The sequence below is a fragment of the Haematobia irritans genome, chromosome 5 (assembly GCF_050003625.1).
Source record: "Haematobia irritans isolate KBUSLIRL chromosome 5, ASM5000362v1, whole genome shotgun sequence".
Taxonomy (NCBI): Eukaryota; Metazoa; Arthropoda; class Insecta; order Diptera; family Muscidae; genus Haematobia; species Haematobia irritans.
The window spans coordinates 101,372,978-101,398,284 of record NC_134401.1 but is presented as its reverse complement, the minus strand read 5'-3'; the positions used below and the strand labels follow the sequence as shown (position 1 = coordinate 101,398,284).

General features: G+C 30.6%; 1 protein-coding gene across 1 annotated transcript in view; it reads left to right on the top strand.

The window, feature by feature from the left end:
- Positions 1 to 25,307, top strand: part of SP2353 (EGF like, fibronectin type III and laminin G domains protein pikachurin) — a 348,551-nt gene that overhangs the window by 267,716 nt on the left and 55,528 nt on the right. Inside the window, 3 exon segments of the mRNA XM_075309229.1 lie at positions 11,544 to 11,660; positions 24,377 to 24,949; positions 24,952 to 25,307. Coding sequence (XP_075165344.1) covers positions 11,544 to 11,660; positions 24,377 to 24,949; positions 24,952 to 25,307 — 1,046 coding nt within the window.

Sequence of the window (25,307 nt, the reverse complement as noted above, 5' to 3'; positions counted from 1 at the left end):
ACGTCAGCGCGGACCTCGAATTAATGAAATCAAAATTAGAAGAAAAAAAAATCTCGCTTTTCGAGCCAATCACCATCCAAGGTCGGTCGGTTGACTCGCCCTGTTGCGATATATAAAACGGCATATAACCATGTACAATGATAATGGAAAAAATTCTTGCTAAATTGTGTATTTTATAAATTATTAATGAAATTTTTGAGATTCAATTGAAAGGTAAATGTTGTCATATATTATAGCATGAAATCGTTTATGTGCAGCTTTTTCTTTCTAGATATTATTAATGAAATTATTAGAACTAAATTAACATTAGCTACAGGATTTCATAATAAGTATTTGAATAGTTGTAGAATTTAAATATAGAAATAAGCAAATCTGAACATAGCTTTTATAACAGTAATGAACCCGTAATGACGATTAATAAATACACCATCTGCCTCAGCTGATTTTTGAAACATATGAGTTGTCTGACAGAAGATGAAAACGTCAAATGGTTAGACGATCGACAAGTTCCTTTTTCCTGCAAAGCTCGAGGCTGAAGGCTGCAAACAAAAAGAAAAAAAGTTTAAGAAAGGTCTCAACAAAACACGTGTGAGTTCGACCAGTTTGCGTTAGCAGCAATTTTTCTAAGCTCCGCGAAATAGAATAAAAACGCAATAGAAAACCAAACTAACAGCAAAAGCAGCACTGCACTAAAATACGGGCTAACTGCACTGCTCCCAGAATTATTTTGTGTGTGGAGTTGCGTAGCAGAGTGCACAAAGTGGGTGTTCTCGGCTGGGTTGTGCTGCACGTGGAAGACGTGGCCTACGTGGTCGAGCATTCATCAGCAGCAAGCATCGTTTTAATCGAGCATCGGTCTTATTGAATCAGAATCTCATCATTAAAATAAAAGACAAGTGAGCAGTCAGTGGCGAGACTTGCTCCAATGATAACTGTGGCGCATGGATGAGGATTTTATTGTTGCAGCGAAATCTCGTAGAGAAGTAAAAACAAAAACGAGAAAAAAATAGCTTGTTGATCAACAAATGCTGTAAGTTTCTTCTATCACTAACCCTCATTTTTTTTGGAAATTCGAAATAAAAACAAGAAAGGCAGAAAACAAATTATACATCGGTTTCAAGTTCAGGTGAATGAAAGTATGTAAGAAAGCTGGATAAATAAGATAGGATTAGTAGTAACTAGGATAGCTGTAGAAATAAGTTATGAATGAAAGTATAAATGGATATAGTGAAGGAAAAATGATAATGTTGAATTGAATAGTGATATTTTAAGAATATCTTACTAACATTAGAATTAAAATTGGAATAAGACGAATATGTAAAATTAATAGGCAATTAAAAAAAAAAAGATGGAATATATGGAATAAGTAACTAAAGTGTACATATGATGAAATCAGGCAAGTGAACATAGCGGACAGACGTAAGTATATGGGACTCGACATCGTTAATTAAATGGAATGACGTTTTAAGATAGGGACTACAGGCAAAATAAAAAAAAAACAGAAATTAAGTTCATACTGGCGGCTGTAGTAAGGTTGGGAAGGGAATGTCAGGGCCCTGCTATTATCATCTAGGCAGAGCTAGCGAATTAGGGACTAAAGGGATTTTAATCCTAGGGAATCGAAATTGATCGGGTACGATGTTGTGATACGGCGGCCTGTGAATCACTTGTCACAAGAATCCACCCCATTATACCCGGCGAGCTAGATCGTGCTAGGACAAGCGTACCCGAGTGGCTGAGTGAGCACAAAATTATATCTAGGTCCGCGCGTAACAATTCCTTGGTCCTGATCTATTTTTAAAGTTTTCGGTGGTCCCATAACATTGAAGATTCTTAGTAGAGCTCGTTTGGTCTCTAACCAATTCAAATTAGAAACTTTCTCCGCCATTGAAAACTTCGAAAATAAATCAATACATGTCAAAAAATATTGCTTATCCCATTGATAAAAATCTATTACGAATTTTTCCCTGGTCGCGTAGACCGGTGGGGTTATCTTCAAAGGTAATAAGTTAGATATGTGGTCTGACTTACATAAATTGCATAACTCACAGCTATTAACAATTTTTGAGATTTCCTTTACATAGTGAGGGTAGTAATATTTCGATTTAAATTCACGGACGATTTTCTCTATACCCTGGTGGAGCCCTTCTAAATGAATTTCGGTGACGAGTGTCTTAAAGTCATGATAGTCTGTTACATTTTCAAGTTCTTTCATACACCTAACAACTTTATGGTTACTGCCTTTAGTTATGGTCTTATAAACATCCTGTATTCTAATAAAATTTCTATCGTCAGGGACAAAAATAGCCGAACTCACGCCAATGAAGTATGTCGTTATTATATCTTTGATAGTTTCCTCCGTCAAATCGGTATACGATATCGTTGTCCTTATATTTGAGAAAATTTTCTCTTTCGAAATTCGAGCGATGTCTCCCCTTATAATTCTAATCTGTCTCTTAAATGTGTTTAGAACTCTTTCAGAAATGGTATATAATTCAAGTTATCCTCATCCGCAGAGTGAATAGTTGCCAAATCGGACCTAGCGTCTTCTAGCATTCCGCACTGTTCTAACCGTATCCGGGACAACGCATCAGCAACATGATTCTCCCTTCCAGGAATATATTTGACGTCAAAATCATACTCGTTGAGTCTTATTTTCCATCTTTGTAATTTGATGTTCGGCTCCTTCAAATTGTGGAGCCACTGAAGAGGTTTATGGTCGCTATTAACAATAAATTTCCTCCCATAAATATAGGGACGAAAATACTTTGTCGCCCAAACGAGAGCTAACAGTTCCCGTTCTATAGTAGAATATTTGAGCTCATGTTCATTTAACGTTCGACTTGCAAAACAAATCGGTTTCCCCTGCTGACTAAGTACAGCACCTAATGAAACATTTGAAGCATCGGTTGTTAGCGTAAATATTTTTTCATAGTCCGGATAAATTAATATTGGTTCCCTAGTAATCAATATCTTTATCGTTTCCACCGCGTTCACAAAATTCTTATCGGTATGTTCGATTCTGTTACCTTTTTTTAAACACCTCGTAAGAGGCTTTGTAATCTCCGCAAAATTATGTATAAATTTTCTATAAAAGCCGGCTAGACCAATAAATCTTCTTATTTCCTTTTCTGTCTTCGGTATTGGGTATTTTAAAATAGCACTAACGTTTTTCTCGTTTGGCCTAACGCCCTCGGGTGTTACGATATGCCCTAAGAATTCGGCTTCCCTTTTCATAAATTCGCATTTCGTCAATTGAACTTTTAAATTCGCTTCTAAAAGTCTCTTAAATACCTTTTCAATGGAATCCAAATGTTCCTGCAGTGTCCATCAATCTCTGAAAAGTAGAGGGGGCATTCTTGAGCCCAAATGGCATGCGAATAAATTCGTAATGCCCATTTCTTGTTGAAAATGCGGTCTTTTTCCTATCAGCAAGGTCCACTTTTTAATACCCTCAAGCACGTTTTTTCGATTTCATCATTATAAATTTTCTTCAACAAATCTAGTTCATCACTCAATTTAATGCAGTCCTTTATCCTACAAATTTCATAGTTTAGTTCATCACAAAATGATTTTACATTATTTTTAAATTTAATATTGTTCATTTCTAAAATCAATGAGCTTATTGGTTTGCTCTCACCAAATTCCTCTATTAGCAACTGCTTTAATGATTTCCAGTCTGCTGGACACTCTCTCCTTATTAGGTCGAATGCTGATCCAGTCAATGTGCTTTGGATTGCATTAAAAAATAGTTTTTTGTCTTCCAAAGTAAGATCATTGATTGTGCTTGCCAGAGCATCGACGTTATGAATAAAGAACGCCAACTTATTTGGATCTCCATCAAAGTGTTCAATAAATTTGAGGTTTCTAAGGACAAACTCTCGTTTTTCAGCTTTCTCCATTGTGGTACAGTTTAGTTTTACGTTTTTTAATAGAGTACTTAATTCGTCTTCAAAATTGTTGCTCATTAAAACTTTTGGGTCCAAAATAATTTAGATTTTAGCGTTAGGTTTGTTTATGGATCCTTTTCGCGGATCCTACCGACTGCGCCAGTAAAATATAACTATAATTGACTTTTATAATAAGAGGTTTTTTATTTTATTTAATTGCTTACAAATAGCTTCTTACAAAAAATGATCTTAACTCTATGATGTCAAAAAGCGAGAGAGTGATGAATGGACGTTTAGGAGAAATCATGTTTTTGCCGTGTTGTCACGTTTCACCATATTTCATTCATTAATATTCATTCATGTCATTCATTCATGACGTTCATTGATAATCTAAAATACTCATTCAATCTTACACACTATTCTAAACAAAATCATATGTTCTTACTATAACTCTCAATAAATCTTTCATATGGCAATACCTACAATGTAATGTACGTTACTTATATATATATATATATATATATATATATAATTATATATATATATATATATATTATATATATATATATATATATATATATATATATATATATATATATATATAATATATATATATATATATATATATATATATATATATTATATATATATATATATATATATATAATATATATATATATATATATATATATATAATATATATATATATATATATATATATATATATATATATATATATATATATATATATATATATATATATATATATATATATATATATATATATATATATATATATATATATATATATATATATATATATATATATATATATATATATATATATATATATATATATATATATATATATATATATATATATATATATATATATATATATATATATATATATATATGGGAGCTATATCTAAATCTGAACCGATTTCAACCAAATTGGGCACGCATAGCTACAATGCCAATTCTACTCCCTGTGCAAAATTTCAACCAAATCGGAGCAAAAAAATTGGCCTCTGTGGTCATATGAGTGTAAATCGGGCGATAGCTATATATGGGAGCTATATCTAAAACTGAGCCGATTTGAACCAAATTTGGCACGCATAGCTACAATGCTAATTTTACTCCCTGTGCAAAATTTCAACTAAATCGGAGCAAAAAATTGGCCTCTGTGGTCATATGAGTGCAAATCGGGTGAAAGCTATATATGGGAGCTATATCTAAATCTGAACCGATTTCTTCCAAAATCAATAGGGTTCTATTCTGAGCCAAAAGACATACTTGTGCAAAATTTGAAGGCGATTGGACTAAAACTGCGACCTTGACTTTGATTACAAAAATGTGTTCACGGACCGACGGACATAGCTATATCGACTCAGGAACCCACCCTGAGCATTTTTGCCAAAGACACTATGTGTCTATCTCGTCTCCTTCTGGGTGTTGCAAACATATGCACTAACTTATGATACCCTGTTCCTCAGTGTGGCGCAGGGTATAAACATTGACCAAATTTCTACAGAAAAAAAATTTTGACAAAATTTTTGATAGAAATACAATTTTGAAAAAAACGTTCTATAAATTCAGTATCTTAGAGTATGTCGTACTTTCAAAGTCCATTGTTAGTAAGTTCTCTTTTTACCTCGTTGGTGCATGTTAAAATTGTTAAAACATTTAAAGTTCAACACATTTCACGGCATATTTATAACCCAAAAACTTATCGCTAGTAGGAGATATTATAATATGTAATATTTCAACTACTGAAATAGACTTTTAAAATATAAAAATATAAAACATTTCTTTCGAAGAGAAAAACTAAAATTTTATCAAAAACGTCAAATTTTTTTTATTTTGATAATTTTTGGCCATATATTTATATATACTTTTTTTTTGATGATGTTGCTTTAACTAATAGGGCCTAGCGCAATGATTTTTAATTACATGTTTCTCAACGTTTCGTCGATGTAGGTCGACATTATGACAATAATAACAATAAAAAATCCCTTGATAATTTCGACATACATCGACGAAACGTTGGGAAATATGTAATTAAAAATTGTTATATTTACATCAATGCGCTAGGCCCTATTAGCTAAAGGAACGTCATTCAAAAAAAAGTATTTTTTTAATTGGTAGATTTCTGGTAAAGTCTTCTGCAAATTGTGATAGATTTGATAGGGGTGGTAACTTATCACCCAAACCTATTTCAATGATACCCCAGAAATGCTTATTGTTTTGGCTATGATTATAGTCGGCCCCGGCCGACTTTCTACTTAACTCACTTGTTTTTACTGTTTTTTTTTCATATCCACAGGTAAAGAAAAAATATTCCTGCGGAAAAAGAAACTTTTCCTTTATTGCATTGTCTTAGCGAATTGAATCCAAAAATCTGTGATTCCTCTTGCAATCCCTCCATGTAAGCTCAAGGATTAAAATGAAATATTATACGGATTGATTTTCTTATCTTTCTAATCTTAATGAAATTTGATAAATAAATGAAATTAAATGTCAATTCATCCGTGATATTGACTTTGAATTGAAAATCTCCTTGTCATAAAGAAAAAGGGCTTACCTGTAGTTTATTATTCACAATAAATTCACTAAAGCGTCAATAAACGGAATTATACAGTAAAGACAGACAGACATACACTCATTTGAGGTATTCGAAGTGAATACAGAACTACCTAACAATTATACATGTCTTCTTGGTATCTTTGACATTTAAATACCCAGTCAAAATTGTTCTCTTTATCCCCCTAAAAAAGTTGTCTTTCACCTCACAATATTTAGTGGCATTCTTCAAAGCGTAGAGGGTGGCTGGTGAATGAGATTCCTACTACAAGGAATTTTTCCATTTTTAAACAGAAGTTACATTGAAAGGTGACATGTCACATTTTGATAAATGACAATGCCACAATAAGGATAACGACTGTATAGCATTCACTACACTGGCGTGTGTTTGTTTGTGTATGTGTTTGTATGTATATCCTTTGAGATTAATGATGGAAAATTGTAAGGACCAAGTTTTACTATAAGAATTTTTGGGTGACTTACGGAGTTTGTATCTGTCTAAGAAACTCATTGTCTTAAAGCATGAGCATCAGTATTCCTAGGAATCTTTGGAGAAAATTAATTTTTTTGGGGTTTTGTAATATCGCAAACTCGAAGGTTTTTCAATATTAGGCAATGTTAATTGAAAATGGCAAACGAAAATTAATTTACAGGGTCTGTTGATGCAGATCCCTACACAGAAAAAAAAAGCCCACATATATTTTTCAATTAAAATCTAATAGCAATATGGCAAAAAAAAATCTATTTGGATTAATATTTTTTTTTAATTAAATGCCATATTACTAGTCTTAAGGTTTAGGTTATAACAAACCAGAGATTCTTTGGAGAAAATTATTTTTTTGATTTTTTTTGATTGGAAACAAAAATGCTTCCAATATTGGATAAAGGTCAGACACCTACGGAGAAAAATTAAAAACTATATAAGTATGAACTAAATATTCAAAAAAAAAAAAGAATCAATGAATTTTTTAAACACAAGCAATATCCGTTGTCTTAGTGCAAAATTTTGTCAAAATTTTATTTCTATAAAAAATTTTTTCAAAATTTTATTTCTATAGAAAATTTTGTCAAAATTTTATTTCTATAAGAAACTTTTGTCAAAATTGTATTTCTATAGAAAATTTAGTCAAATTTTTAATTTCTATAGAAAATTTTTGAAAAATTTTATTTCTATAGAAAATTTTGTCAAAATTTTATTTCTATAGAAAATTTTGTCAAATTTTTATTTCTATAGAAAATTTTGACAAAATTTTATTTCTTTAGAAAATTTTGACAAAATTTTATTTCTATAGAAAATTTTGACAAAATTTTATTTCTATAGAAAATTTTGACAAAAATTCATTTTAGTAGAAAATTTTGACAAAATTTTATTTCTATAGAAAATTTTGTCAAAAGTTTATTTCTATAGAAAATTTTGTCAAAATTTTATTTCTATAGAAAATTTTGTCAAAATTTTATTTCTATAGAAAATTTTGACAAAAATTCATTTTAGTAGAAAATTTTGACAAAAATTTATTTCTATAGAAAATTTTGACAAAATTTCATTTCTGTAGAAAATTTTGACAAAATTTTATTTCTATAAGAAACTTTTGTCAAAATTTTATTTCTATAGAAAATTTTGTCAAATTTTTATTTCTATAGAAAATTTTGTCAAAAGTTTATTTCTATAGAAAATTTTGACAAAAATTCATTTTAGTAGAAAATTTTGCCAAAAATTTATTTCTATAGAAAATTTTGAGAAAAATTTATTTTAATAGAAAATTTTGTCAAAATTTTATTTGTATAGAAAATTTTGTCAAATTTTTATTTCTATAGAAATTTTTGTCAAAAGTTTATTTCTATAGAAAATTTTTGCAAAATTTTATTTCTATAGAAAATTTTGACAAAATTTTATTTCTATAGAAAATTTTGACAAAATTGTATTTCTAAAGAAAATTTAGACAAAAATTCATTTTAGTAGAAAATTTTGACAAAAATTTATTTTAATACAAAATTTTGACAAAATTTTATTTCTATAGAAAATTTTGACAATTTTTTTCAAATTTTATTTCTGTAGAAAATTTTGAAAAAAAATTATTTCTATAGAAAATTTTGTCAAAAGTTTATTTCTATAGAAAATTTTGTACAAATGTTATTTCTATAGAAAATTTTCTCAACATTTTATTTTTATAGAAAATTTTCTCAAAATTTTATTTCTATAGAAAATTTTCTCAAAATTTTGTTTCTATAGAAAATTTTGTCAAAATTTTGTAATTTTTTAGAAAATGTTGTCAACATTTGATTTCTATAGAAAATTTTGTCAAAATGTTATTTCTATAGAAAATTTTCTCAAAATTTTTTTCTATAGAAAATTTTCTCAAAATTTTTTTCTATAGAAAATTTTGTCAAAATTTTATTTCTATAGAAAATTTTGTCAAAATTTTATTTTTATAGAAAATTTGTCATAATTTTATTTCTATAGAAAATTTTGACAAAAATTCATTTTAGTAGAAAATTTTGACAAAAATTTATTTCTATAGAAAATTTTGACAAAATTTCATTTCTGTAGAAAATTTTGACAAAATTTTATTTCTATAAGAAACTTTTGTCAAAATTTTATTTCTATAGAAAATTTTGTCAAATTTTTATTTCTATAGAAAATTTTGTCAAAAGTTTATTTCTATAGAAAATTTTGACAAAAATTTTATTTCTATAGAAAATTTTGACAAAAATTTTATTTCTATAGAAAATTTTGACAAAAATTCATTATAGTAGAAAATTTTGACAAAATTTTATTTCTATAGAAAATTTTGACAAAATTTTATTTCTACATAAAATTTTCTCAAAATTTTATTTCTATAGAAAATTTTGTCAAAATTTTATTTGTATAGAAAATTTTGTCAAATTTTTATTTCTATAAAAAATTGTGTCAAAATTTTATTTCTATAGAAAATTTTGTCAAAATTTTATTTCTATAGAAAATTTTGTTTAAATGTTATTTCTATAGAAAATTTTGTCAAAATTTTATTTCTATAGAAAATTTTGTCAAAATTTTATTTCTATAGAAAATTTTGTCAAAATTTTATTTCTATAGAAAATTTTGTCAAAATTTTATTTCTATAGAAAATTTTCTCAAAATTTTATTTCTATAGAAAATTTTCTCAAAATTTTATTTCTACAGAAAATTTTGACAAAAATTCATTTTAGCAGAAAATTTTGACAAAATTTTATTTCTATAGAAAATTTTGACAAAATTTTATTTCTGTAGAAAATTTTGCCAAAATTTTATTTCTATAGAAAATTTTGTCAAAATTTTATTTCTATAGAAAATTTTGTCAAAATTTTATTTCTATAGAAAATTTTGTCAAAATTTTATTTCTATAGTAAGTTTTATCAAAATCTTATTTTTATAGAAAATTTTGACAAAATTTCATTTCTGTAGAAAGTTTTGACAAAATTTCATTTCTGTAGAAAATTTTGACAAAATTTTATTTCTATAAGCAACTTTTGTCAAAATTTTATTTCTATAGAAAATTTTGTCAAAATTGTATTTCTGTAGAAAATTTTGTCAAAATTTTATTTCTATAGAAAATTTTGTCAAAATTTTACTTCTATAGAAAATTTTGTGAAAATTTTATTTCTATAGAAAATTTTGTGAAAATTTTATTTCTATAGAAAATTTTGTCAAAATGTTATTTCTATAGAAATTTTTCTCAACATTTTATTTCTATAGAAAAATTTCTCAAAATTGTATTTCTATAGTAAATTTTATCAAAATTTTATTTCTATAGAAAATTTTGTCAACATTTTAATTCTATAGCAAATTTTGTCAATATTTTATTTCTATAGAAAATTTTGTCAATTTTTTCTATAGAAAAATTTTACCAATTTTTTTTCTATAGAAAATTTTGACAAAATTTCATTTCTGTAGAAATTTTTGACAAAATTTAATTTCTGTAGAAAATTTGGCAAAATTTTATTTCTTTAGAAAATTTTGTCAAAATTTTATTTCTATAAGCAACTTTTGTCAAAATTTTATTTCTATAGAAAATTTTGTCAAAATTTTATTTCTATAGAAAATGTTGTCAAAATTTTATTTCTATAGAAAATGTTGTAAAAATTTTATTTATATAGAAAATTTTGCCAAATTTTATTTCTATAGAAAATTTTGTCAAAAATTTATTTCTATAGCTGATTTTGTCAAAATTTTATTTCTATGGAAAAATGTCGAAAATAACTTCAAATTTTAAAATCGCTTTAGAGATGTTCGAATTGACTCCCTATTGCGCGAATTATGGTTCTGCTGTAACGGTGAAGCACATGAGACTTTGCTGGTTTTTAGTGCCAACCTTACTTTCCATGTGTAAAAGTCCAACGAATTCGAGATCTGGAGATGTTGGTGGCCATAATGCAGTAGAAATGAATTGAGGAATTTCCTTTTTAAGTCATTCTTGGTTATCGTATGCTGAGTCCTGTTGGAATGTCCATGGTCTGAAGCTGACATTTTTGTCTGCCTAAGACTAATATAATATTTGTCACTTATTTTAACACCACGGTAGACGAATATGAGCGGGAAGCGACCATCGGCCGTTATGGTGGCCCACACCTATACCATCGGCGGCGCTTTAATTCTGATATCTTAGCGAAGTTGTGACCTCTTTGACAAGTAATTCGATCATTTTGTTTTTTTTTTTTTTTCACAAACTACTGAATTTGGAATGAATTCTCATCGAAGATAACCAAATTCGGTAACTGGCCGCTTTCGTTCAAAGGAAGCAACTTCTTGAGCTTTGCACTTTTTGGATCTTCAGTCGCTTTAGCCCACGCTCACTCTTCAATATGTGCATCTTCCATACGAAATTTGATTTTTTTATGAAGTTTTCAAAGCGGGTTATTTTTTTGCGTGTACGTAACATCCATATTATAACCATGTGTCAGATAAATCTGCACCATTGTCCTACTTGTAATCAATTGTTTTTATTTATATGTGATTGTATTAGGAATCTTTTTTTGTTTATTTGATGAACGATGATGTTGATGACGATTTTTCAAATGTCTTTCTGACGTTTTGTTCTATTTTTTTATTTTCAGGACATTGTGGCCACACCAGCCCTTGTGAGCAATTGTGCTATGAAATTCATGATGGCATGTACGAATGTGATTGTATCGAAGGTTATGAACTCAATAAAAATGGTTATAGCTGTCAAGGTATGTATCACGCACACACACACAACATCGGTTGTGGTCATAAAGGGGGAAACCACAATGTATCCTCCTGGAAGGACATTAGAGTGGGACGGTGTTTTCATTCTGGCATATTATGGCCAGATTTTAACTTGCTCTCTGAATTGGACAGCCAATATATAAACTAAATGACCCGTAGATATCGTGGTCCAATGGCTAGAACGCCTGTTTACAAACACGCAGAGAAGAAACATGATTGTCACAATCATATTCGAAGAGCAAAATAATATGATAGCAGCTATTTTTGCGGCGACCATGTAACATTTTTACCCTGCAACCATGTTGGCTCAGTGAACATGGTTCTAAGAAAAATACAATTGTCTTCATCTAAAATGTTATTATATTGATAAAAAGAATTTTGTTTCCATTAAAAGACAATGGTCACGATTTAAAATGTTTTGGTATTCATTCAAAATGTTTTTCTTCCAGTTAAAAGAACATGGTCACAACCTAAAATGTTTTGATCTTTATGAAAAAACTTTTTTCGTCGTCGAAAAAAGGACGCCACTTGAGAAAAGAAAACACAAAATTAACTTTATTTATTTGTTTTTATTTATTTATAAACTAATTCATTGTTTATTTGTATTTATAATGCCGTTCAAGCAAACATCATATATTTTTACACACTCTATTTTATTTCAATTTCAACAATAAGTAATTATTCCATATTTACATCGTGCCCATCAAATGTACAAACGCAGGCATCATGTAACTGCAAATAAAAATAAATGATCCATATAGCAAAATGTAGAACAAAAAACAGGTACATTTTTCAATTACACTTTCCTTTTTTGTGTTCACATAAAACCACGTGCCACTTCTGAATAAATAAATTAACACAAAACACAGTAAATCGGTATTCTCCGTCCATTCCAAGAAACAATCAACACACGACTGACGCGCAAAATGAAAATCGTGTGTACCTGCTCAATGTTTTTATAAAATTCTTGTCGCTGCAAAAAAATTAAAAAATTAAATGGTTACGAAAACAATGTACATGGTCTTTATGGCCATGTAATGGTTGTAGACATGTCTATACGTAAACTATAAAAATACTTTTTTCTCTGCAAAAAAGTAAAAAAAATTGAATGGTCAGGTACATGATTTTCCTGACCATATAATGGTCTCAAATTCTATCATTTAAATAATAGAACATGTTTGCGGCATTTGAGAACCATTTAAATGCTTATTGCCAACATATATTTTTCTCCTCTCGAAAATTATTTTTACAAAGACAAAATACATCGTTTTCGCGACCATTACATACTCTAAATAAGCATTAAATGGATGCGGCAACCATGTCCAAACATGTTTTTTCTGTGCGTGAAGGGTGTTAGATTCGACCAAACAACTAAAAGTTTTTAGCGGTGGTTTATCTCCTATTGGAAATGAACATTTCTGAACATTTCATTTCAAACTTTCTCTAAGTGATTTCGCCACAATGTGAAACGCCATTCGGACTCGGCTATACAAATTTCATCCCTTGTCGATGAACTGAACATAGAATCGGGCGGGTGACATTCTGTCGCCATAACGACGGTTCTGCAAGAATTGAACCGCAATGAGGGAAATGACTATGTGAGAGGACTAGACTGGGTGCAATTAGTAAACCCAGATACCAAATCCCTATTATAATCGCCGGACCCTAGCATATGGACCCGTTTATGCATGGAAATTAAAAGACATATGTTATGCTGACATCGTACACCAAATGTCAACCGGATCGAATGAAATTTGTTTCTCCATGAATATCTATAGAAAATTTTTTCCAACATTTAATTATATAGAAAATCTTCTGAAAATATTTATTTCTCTAGTATTTTTTTTTTTTAATTTCATTTCTATCGAAAATGTTTTTATTTTCATAAAAAACTTTTCAGAAAATTTTACTTCCGAAAATTTTATTTCTATAGAATATTTTCTGAAAATTTTATTCCTATAGAAAATTTTCTGAAAATTATATTTCCATAGCTAATTTTCTGAAAATTTTATTTCTATAAAAAATTGTCAAAGTTTTTAAAATTTTACTTCTATAGAAAATTTTCTGAAAATTCTATTCCTATAGAAAATTGTCTCAATTTTTGAAGATTTTTCTTCTATAGAAAATTTTATGAAAATTTTATTCCTAAAGAAAATTTTCTGAAAATTATAGTTCCATAGAAAATTTTCTGGAAATTTTACTTCTATAGCAAATTTTCTGAAAATTTTATTTCTAGATAAAATTTTCTGAAATTTTTATTTCTATAAAAAAATTTGTGACAATTTATGTTAATTTCTAAAGAAATTGTTTTAATTATATTTGTTTAGTTTGGCTTGAGGTCATGTAAATAAAAACAGATGTTGTTGTTTTATTGAGTTGTAATTTTTATTTGAAAATATCCAATAAAAATTACAACTCAATAAAACAACAACATCTGTTTTTATTTACATGACCTCAAGCCAAACTAAACAAATATAATTAACAGTTTAAAGGTCAACTATCAAACAACAACGAAATTGTTTTAATTTTTTTTTCTAAGAAAAATTTCTTAAATTTTTTTCAATAGAAAATTTTAGAATCTTTTGTTTTCTAATAAAGGGTGATTTGTTAAGAGCTTGATAACTTTTTTTAAAAAAAAAACGCATAAAATTTGCAAAATCTCATCGGTTCTTTATTTGAAACGTTAGATTGGTCCATGACATTTACTTTTTGAAGATAATTTCATTTAAATGTTGACCGCGGCTGCGTCTTAGGTGGTCCATTCGGAAAGTCCAATTTTGGGCAACTTTTTCGAGCATTTCGGCCGGAATAGCCCGAATTTCTTCGGAAATGTTGTCTTCCAAAGCTGGAATAGTTGCTGGCTTATTTCTGTAGACTTTAGACTTGACGTAGCCCCACAAAAAATAGTCTAAAGGCGTCAAATCGCATGATCTTGGTGGCCAACTTACCGGTCCATTTCTTGAGATGAATTGTTCTCCGAAGTTTTCCCTCAAAATGGCCATAGAATCGCGAGCTGTGTGGCATGTAGCGCCATCTTGTTGAAACCACATGTCAACCAAGTTGAGTTCTTCCATTTTTGGCAACAAAAAGTTTGTTAGCATCGAACGATAGCGATCGCCATTCACCGTAACGTTGCGTCCAACAGCATCTTTGAAAAAATACGGTCCAATGATTCCACCAGCGTACAAACCACACCAAACAGTGCATTTTTCGGGATGCATGGGCAGTTCTTGAACGGCTTCTGGTTGCTCTTCACTCCAAATGCGGCAATTTTGCTTATTTACGTAGCCATTCAACCAGAAATGAGCCTCATCGCTGAACAAAATTTGTCGATAAAAAAGCGGATTTTCTGCCAACTTTTCTAGGGCCCATTCACTGAAAATTCGACGTTGTGGCAGATCGTTCGGCTTCAGTTCTTGCACGAGCTGTATTTTATACGGTTTTACACCAAGATCTTTGCGTAAAATCTTCCATGTGGTCGAATAACACAAACCCAATTGCTGCGAACGGCGACGAATCGACATTTCACGGTCTTCAGCAACACTCTCAGAAACAGACGCAATATTCTCTTCTGTACGCACTGTACACACAAAAAAATTTTTTCTGATTCAATCACGAAATTAATTGATCCAATTAATTTTTTAATTGAAATGTCTTCAATCACGAAAATGATAGTATCAATCACAGTTTTAATTGGGCATAGAAAAAATTCTTGATTAAAAAATTAATTGATTTCATTACCAAATTTCAATTAATTTTTTAATTGATTCAATTAAAAATTTAATTGATGTTGATTGCAAAACTCAATTAATTTTGTAATTAAAAAAGGTAACTATTTTCAATTACATTCTGAATTGGCTCAGAATTTTTATTTGGATTAACAATTGATTGTTTGAAAAAAACAAATTTAATTAAAAATTAAAAAAAATGTTCATCACTTTTTTAACTGACTTAGTCTTCCGAATTTGAATAAAAGTTAATTGTATCAATTAAATTTTTAATTAAAAATTTTTAAATTTTCAATCATTGACTAAATTAACTTAATGTTTCTATCTTGATTAAAAAGTTAATTGTACCAATTAATTTATTAATTGAAAAAAATTTCAACTTCAATTAACTTTTTAATTGGAAATATTTTGGTGATATTTTTTTCTGTGTACGCATTCGTGTGGTTGGTTTAATGTCCAATAAAGTAAACTGAGTGCGAAACTTGGTCACAATCGCATTAATTGTTTGCTCACTTGGTCGATTATGTAGACCATAAATCGGACGTAAAGCGCGAAACACATTTCGAACCGAACACTGATTTTGGTAATAAAATTCAATGATTTGCAAGCGTTGCTCGTTAGTAAGTCTATTCATGATGAAATGTCAAAGCATACTGAGCATCTTTCTCTTTGACACCATGTCTGAAATCCCACGTGATCTGTCAAATACTAATGCATGAAAATCCTAACCTCAAAAGAATCACCCTTTACAAATTTCTTAAAATTTTGTTTTTGTAGAGATTTTCTTCAACTTCAATTTCTCCAATTCTCTCTGAATTGTATTTCGATAGAAAATTGTCTCAAATTTTTACGTTTTTAGGAAATTTTTCCAAATTTTATTTCTATAGAAAAATTTCTCAAAATTTTATTTCCATCGAATTGTGTTTTATAAAAATTGCATTTTTATAGAAAAATTTCCCAATTTTTTTTCTATTAAAATTTTTATAGAAAATTTCCTAAACATTTTATTTTGGTGGAGAATTTTCTCAAAATTATATTTTTATAGAAAATTTTCTCAACAATTTTCTCAAAATTGTATTGTTATAGAAACCCTACGGGAAATTGATCAACCACAGAACCGCTACAGGACTAGTCCCTGGTGTGTATGGACCAGTCCCAGATCTAGTCAAAACGTATGGAAGTGACCGGTCACTTTAACATGGGTTTGTTATTGACGGGGTAAATTTAGATTCTAGGACGCGTCTTGGACTCATCCCAAAGGACACGTCCTGCGACAATTTAGCAGGAGCACCCCATAGACAGGTCCTCAGAAACCAGTCTCGGACAAACTCTTAGAAATCTTTTTCAATTTGGGCATCCCAATCGAACCAGAAATGAAAAAAAAAAATTTTTTTAATATGTCGAACAATAGGTTGTTCTGATAATTTTATTTCACTAAATGTGAAAATGGTTAATATTAAAATCTTAATAGATCTAAGATTTCAATATCAAGCGAGTACGGAAATAAATAAAAATTGCAACTAACCGGAGCACAGGTACCAGTTCTATGATAGGTCCGTCAGTGGCAATATGCACCAATTTCCCATAAGGAAGTTTGCAAAATTTTATTTCTATATAAAATTTTCTCAAAATCTAATTTCTATAAAAAATTTTATATCTAAAGAAATTTTTAAATTTTTTTATTAAAATTTTTATAGAAAATTTCCTAAACATTTTATTTTGGTGGAGAATTTTCTCAAAACTATATTTTTATAGAATATCTTCTTAACAACTTTCTCAAAATTTTATTGTTACAGAAAGTTTTTGCTAAATTTTATTTCTATGGAAAATTTTCTCAAAATTTAATTTCTATAGAAAATTTTGTAAAAATTGTATATCTAAAGAATTTTTTCTTAAAAAATGTAATTCTATAGAAAATTTTCTGAAAATATTCTATAGAATCTATTATTTCCAAAAAAAAAAAAACTGAAAATTTTATTTCTAAAGAAAAATTCCTCAAAATTTTATATCTATAGAAAATTTTCTCAATTTTTATACCCACCACCATAGAATGGTGATGGGGGTATAATAAGTTTATCATTCCGTGTGTAACACATCGAAATATCGACTTCCGACTATATAAAGTATATATATTCTTTATCAGGGAGAAGTTCTAAGACGATATAAGCATGTCTGTCTGTCTGTATGTCTGTTGTAATCACGCTACAGCCTTCAATAATTGCGCTATCGTCCTGAAAATTGGCATAGATTCGTTTTTTGGTTGCAGGCAGTTCAAGTTCCAAGATGGGCTATATCGGTCCAAGTTTTGATATAGTCCCCATATAAACCGATTTCTCGATTTGGGGTCTTGGGCTTATAAAAAACGTAGTTTTTGTCCAATTAGATTGAAATTGAAAATATTGCTGTACTTGAGGACCACAAGGAGGTGTGCCGAAAATGGTGCCCATCGGACCATGTTTTGATATAGCCCCCATATAGACCGATCTCCCGATTTTGCTTCTTGGGCGTCTAGAAACTGTATTTTCTATCCGATTTGCCTGAAATTGAAAATCTAGAGGTATTTTAGGACCGTAAAGAGGTGTGTCGAAAATGGTCGGTATCGGTCCATGTTTTGGTATAGCCCCCATATAGACCGATCTCCCGATTTTGCTTTTTGGGCTTCCAGAAACTGTATTTACTATCCGAATTGCCTGAAATTGGAAATTTAGAGGTATTTAGGGACCTTAAAGAGGTGTGTCGAAAATGGTCCGTGTCGGTCCATGTTTTGGTATAGCCCCCATATAGACCGATCTCCCGATTTTGGTTCTTGGGCGTCTAGAAACTTTATTTTCTATCCGATTTTCCGATTTTTCAAATTGAAATTCTAGAGGTATTTGGGGACCATAAAGAGGTGTGTCGAAAATGGTCCGTATCGGTCCATGTTTTGGTATAGTCGCTATATAGACCGATCTCCCGATTTTTATTCTTTGGCTTCTATAAACTGTATTTATTACCCGATTTGCCTGAAATTGGAAATCTAGAGGTATTTTGGGACCCCACATATGTGTGCCGAAATTGAGGTGTATCGGTTCATTTTTTGGTATAGCCCCCATATAGACCGATCTCTCGGTTTTACTTCTTAGGCGTCCAGAGACTATATTTTCTAGCCGATTTGCTTGAAATTGAAAATCTACAGGTATTTTAAGATCACAAATAGGTGTGTCGCAAATGGTGCCTATTGGGCCATATTTTGGTATAGCCCCCATATAGACCGATCTCCCGACTTTATTTCTTGGGCTTCTAGAATCCGTAGTTTTTATCCAAATTGCCGGAAATTAGAAATATAGACATATCTTAGGACCATAAAGAGGTATGTCGAAAATGGTCCGTATCGGTCCATGTTTTGGTATAGCCCCTATATAGACTGATCTTTCGATTTTACTTCTTGGGCTTCTAGAATTCGTAGTTTTCACCAATTCGTCTGAAAGTGGAATTCTAGAGGTATTTGCGGAACATTAAGAGGTGGTGAGTATTGGTCCATGTTTTGGTATAGGCCCCATATAGACCTAACTCCCGAATTCATTTCTAGGACTTCAAATCAAGGCGTTATTTCATCATATACACGATATGTTTATGATTTCTCTAAAACTCAAACAAAATTGGTTCTCATAAATCCAGAATCTGAGCTGGTCTTCATAGGTAGAATCTTTAATTTTTTTCTTCGGGAAGGGTACTGGTTGAACTGATTTGCTTGGGAGAAGATTTGTCATCAAATCCCCTAAAAATCTATATATTATCAAGTAACCCGCTACGACGAAGAGTTTTCAAAGTAAACTATAATATTTGATTCATGGTGGTGGGTATTTAAGATTCGGCCCGGCCGAACTTACTGCTGTATATTTGTTTTCTATAGCAACTTTTCTCGATTTTTTTCTATAACAAAATTTCTCAATGTTTGTTTATCTATAATAAATTATCTCAAAATTTTTTTCTGTGGAGATTTTTTTTCATTTTTTTTATAATAAATTATCTCAATTTTTTTCTGTGGAGATTTTTCTCCAAATTCTATTTTTGTGGAGAATTTTTTTTGATATAGCCCCCATATAGACCGATCTCCCGATTTTGCTTCTTGGGCGTCTAGAAACTGTATTTTCTATCCGATTTGCCTGAAATTGAAAATCTAGAGGTATTTTAGGACCGTAAAGAGGTGTGTCGAAAATGGTCGGTATCGGTCCATGTTTTGGTATAGCCCCCATATAGACCGATCTCCCGATTTTGCTTTTTGGGCTTCCAGAAACTGTATTTACTATCCGAATTGCCTGAAATTGGAAATTTAGAGGTATTTAGGGACCTTAAAGAGGTGTGTCGAAAATGGTCCGTGTCGGTCCATGTTTTGGAATAGCCCCCATATAGACCGATCTCCCGATTTTGGTTCTTGGGCGTCTAGAAACTTTATTTTCTATCCGATTTTCCGATTTTTCAAATTGAAATTCTAGAGGTATTTGGGGACCATAAAGAGGTGTGTCGAAAATGGTCCGTATCGGTCCATGTTTTGGTATAGTCGCTATATAGACCGATCTCCCGATTTTTATTCTTTGGCTTCTATAAACTGTATTTATTACCCGATTTGCCTGAAATTGGAAATCTAGAGGTATTTTGGGACCCCACATATGTGTGCCGAAATTGAGGTGTATCGGTTCATTTTTTGGTATAGCCCCCATATAGACCGATCTCTCGGTTTTACTTCTTAGGCGTCCAGAGACTATATTTTCTAGCCGATTTGCTTGAAATTGAAAATCTACAGGTATTTTAAGATCACAAATAGGTGTGTCGCAAATGGTGCCTATTGGGCCATATTTTGGTATAGCCCCCATATAGACCGATCTCCCGACTTTATTTCTTGGGCTTCTAGAATCCGTAGTTTTTATCCAAATTGCCGGAAATTAGAAATATAGACATATCTTAGGACCATAAAGAGGTATGTCGAAAATGGTCCGTATCGGTCCATGTTTTGGTATAGCCCCTATATAGACTGATCTTTCGATTTTACTTCTTGGGCTTCTAGAATTCGTAGTTTTCACCAATTCGTCTGAAAGTGGAATTCTAGAGGTATTTGCGGAACATTAAGAGGTGGTGAGTATTGGTCCATGTTTTGGTATAGGCCCCATATAGACCTAACTCCCGAATTCATTTCTAGGACTTCAAATCAAGGCGTTATTTCATCATATACACGATATGTTTATGATTTCTCTAAAACTCAAACAAAATTGGTTCTCATAAATCCAGAATCTGAGCTGGTCTTCATAGGTAGAATCTTTAATTTTTTTCTTCGGGAAGGGTACTGGTTGAACTGATTTGCTTGGGAGAAGATTTGTCATCAAATCCCCTAAAAATCTATATATTATCAAGTAACCCGCTACGACGAAGAGTTTTCAAAGTAAACTATAATATTTGATTCATGGTGGTGGGTATTTAAGATTCGGCCCGGCCGAACTTACTGCTGTATATTTGTTTTCTATAGCAACTTTTCTCGATTTTTTTCTATAACAAAATTTCTCAATGTTTGTTTATCTATAATAAATTATCTCAAATTTTTTCTGTGGAGATTTTTTTCATTTTTTTTATAATAAATTATCTCAATTTTTTTCTGTGGAGATTTTTCTCCAAATTCTATTTTTGTGGAGAATTTTTTCAAAATTTTATTTCTATAGAAAATTTTATCAAAAGTTTCCAAATTTTATTTCTATAGAAAATTTTTACAAATTTTATTTCTATAGAAAATTTTCTCAAAATTTTATTTCTATAGAAAATTTGTACAAATTTTATTTCTATAGAAAATTTTTACAAATATTATTTCTATATAAAATTTTATTTTTATAGATTTTTTCTTAATTTTTTTATATTTCGCAAAATTTTAGTTCTATAGAATATTTTCTCAAGATTTTCCCTTCTATAGAAAATTTTCTCAAAATTTTATTTCTGTGAAGAATTTTTTCAAAACTTTATTTTAGACATTTTTTGCAAATTTTATTACTGTGGAAAATGTTGTCATATTTTAATGGTAAATTGGTAAAGATTTATTTCTTGAATTGGCATTTGAAAAAATAACGGTTACATATTTAATTGATTAACTAATTTGTGTAATTGAAACAAAAAACAATCACATAGAAGAAAAATATGTTTTCGGTTCAATCTCGAAAATAATTGCGTAATGATAACATAAATTATCACCATGTAAATCGAGTCATCTCTACTCCAAAGGTGCATTTATACACACGCACACAAAATTTTTTCTGATTCAATCACGAAATTAATTTATCCAATTAATTTTTTAATTGAAATGTCTTCAATCACAGAAATGATAATATCAATTAAACAAGTATAAACGGCCGTAAGTTCGGCCAGGCCGAAGCTTATGTACCCTCCACCATGGATTGCGTAGAAACTTCTACTGAAGCCGATGGCAAGGTATCTTAAAACTTCCTAACACCGTAATATATACCACATAGTCCATACGTGGTATATATTAACCCTCCGTCATACACATGTTTCGATAGTCACATTCGTAACACAAGGAAAATATGCTATTTTGTTGATATTATTACATTATTACTGTCGTATTTTCCGTCCTGATTTTTTCACACATCGATAGGTAATAACATTTTTGGATGGTACCAGAAGTTTTAAGTCTCTAGCTATATTATAAATGTATTTTAATTACAATTAGAACCGAAAAAGGTGTGGCCAGACTCATGTGTCTGTCCGAGGGTTAAACTAAAAAAGGCCGATTAAATACGTATATAATTAAGTTTAAAGATTCTATAGAAATACAATTTTGGCAACATTTTCTATAGAAGTAAAATTTTGACAAAATTTTCTACAGAAATAAAATTTGGAAAAAATTTTCTATAGAAATAAAATTTTGACAAAATTTTCTATAGAAATAAAATTTTGTCAAAATTTCTATAGAATTAAAATTTTGACAAAATTTTCTATAGAAATAAAATTTTGACAAAATTTTCTATAGAATAACATTTTGACAATGTTTTCTATAAAAATAACATTTTGGTAGATTATTTTTGGCTCGAGTGGCAACCATGATTATGAACCGATATGGACCAATTTTTGTGTGATTGGGGATCGGCTATATATAACTATAGACCGATATGGACCAATTTTGACATGGTTATTAGCGGCCTTATACTAACACCACGTTGCAAATTTCAACCGGATCGGATGAATTTTGCTCCTCCAAGAGGCTCCGGGGATCAAATCTGGGGAACGGTTTATATGGGGGCTATATATAATTAAGGACCGATGTAGACCAATTTTTGCATGGTTGTTAGAGACCATATACTAACACCATGTACCAAATTTCAGGCGGATCGGATGAAATTTACTTCTCTTAGAGCAATCGCAAGACAAATTTGGGGGTCCGTCTATATAGGGGCTATACGTAAAAGTGGACCGATATGGACCAACTTTAGTATGGTTGTTAAATACCATATACTAACACCATGTACCAAATTTCATCCGGATCGGATGAAATTTGCTTCTCTTAGAGCAATCGCAAGCCAAATTTGGGGGTCCGTTTATATGGGGGCTATACGTAAAAGTGGACCGATATGGACCAATTTTTGCATGGTTGTTAGAGACCATATACTAACACCATGTACCAAATTTCAGCCTGATCGAATGAAATTTGCTTCTTTTAGAGCAATCGCAATCCAAATTTGGGGGTCCGTTTATATGGGGGCTATACGTAAAAGTGAACCGATATGGATCAATTTTTGCGTGGTTGTTAGAGACCATATACTAACACCATGTACCAAATTTCAGCCGGATCGGATGAAATTTGCTTCTTTTAGAGCAATCGCAAGCCAAATTTGGGGGTCCGTTTATATGGGGGCTATACGTAAAAGTGGACCGATATGGCCCATTTTCAATACCATCCGACCTACATCAATTACAACTACTTGTGCCAAGTTTCAAGTCGATAGCTTGTTTCGTTCGGAAGTTAGCGTGATTTCAACAGACGGACGGACATGCTCAGATCGACTCAGAATTTCACCACGACCCAGAATATATATACTTTATGGGGTCTTAGAGCAATATTTCGATGTGTTACAAACGGAATGACAAAGTTAATATACCCGCATCCTATGGTGGAGGGTATAAAAATAATTGGCAGTCAGTTAAAAAATTAATTGATACTATTATTTTGTGTGATTAATTTTTATTTCAATTAAAAATTTTGTTGAATCAATTAAATTTTTAATTGAATATTTTTTTAAAGTCAATTAAGATTTTAATTGGAAAATTTTTCGTCAAATTTTTTTTCTGTGCACCAATTAATTGAACCAATCAATATTTTTATTGCATCAATTATTTTTTTTTTTTTACTTTGGATATTACATTTCATTCATTTTCTTTATTGTACGAAATTAAAGCATTTTCGGAGAGTAATAGTAATTTATACGTATTAATGTAATGATTGACTTTTCATTATTTTAAAAATGTAAAGAAGTCAATTTCCGATTATTTGGCTTTAAAAAAAGGGATTTTACGACTTTTTCCACAACTGGAAAAGTTAATTTGCAACTTTCTCGAAACTGTAAAAATTCGATTTTCCACTTTTGGGGTTAAAGACTTTTGACTACACGAATTTTGACTTGTTGTTGGATTTTTAGCATAAAAAACAATCGACATCGACTCAACGACTTGTTTTAAAAAAAGAGTCGAATACTGTATGGCTACTTACTATCGCTATGTCATTTGTTTTTGAATCATCGACCCATCTCATTGTATGCCCCACAATCACATATGCTACATTAAACTCTTGCCATGTCCAAAACCATTATAAATAATTCCATAGCTATCATTTGGTTAGAATTCAATAAGGACATCTAAAAACATCCAACCAAAACTTTTCTATATGTCAACTTACCCTCAAACATTGACCCTTATATTGTTCTTCTTCATTTTTATGACAGTGATAAACTCTACAAACAGCAGTGATGGCCATAGCAAATCAGATGAAGATGTCCTCTATCAAAAGGGAGCATCGTTCAGTGCCAAATTGGCCAATGATAATGCCGATGATAATCGTCTAAATTCCAATTATGCATCCTCATCGGCGGCGCTGGCGTCATCGTTGAATCGAGATTCCGATGAGGATCTAATCGATGATGGTGAGGATGAGTCCACATATATCGGTGATGATTTGGGCCTGCTGGCCCATCAACAAAAAGTCAATTCCAATGATTATTACATATCAAATGATGGTGATGAAGGCGACAGCCTTAACAGTAGTCCAGATCGGGACATTAGTATTGACGAGGACTATGAGGATGCAATGACTTTTGAAAGGCGTCAGTTGGCAATGATGGCCACAGCTAAGCCATTGAATGTGGTGTTGCATCGTAATCGCAATAAGGACCAATCGTCGAATCGTTCAGCAAAGCCTACAAAAGCATTGGGATCAACATCTACGAAAACCAGAGCACAACAACCACAGCAACAACAACAAAACCAAAAACAACCACACCAACAACAACTACAATGGAATCGATGATATTCAATGAGAATATGGATGATCTGGATGATTACTATACGAAACAGGATATGTCCATCTATGATGATGTCAATAATAATCAATTAAATTTAAGGCCCATCAATCATTTAGCATATCAGCGTCAGCAGCAGCAACAACAACAACAACAAGAAAAACGTCAACTGCAACAACAGCAGCAAAAACAACAACAACAACACCATCAAATGAATACACAAACTAGCAACAACAACAACAACAACAATCATCAGCCGCAAGCCGCACAGTATCACAACAACAAAAATTTACTAAAAACTGCCACAGCAGCAGCAGCACAAACCTCATCCATAGCCACCACTGGCAATGGAGATATT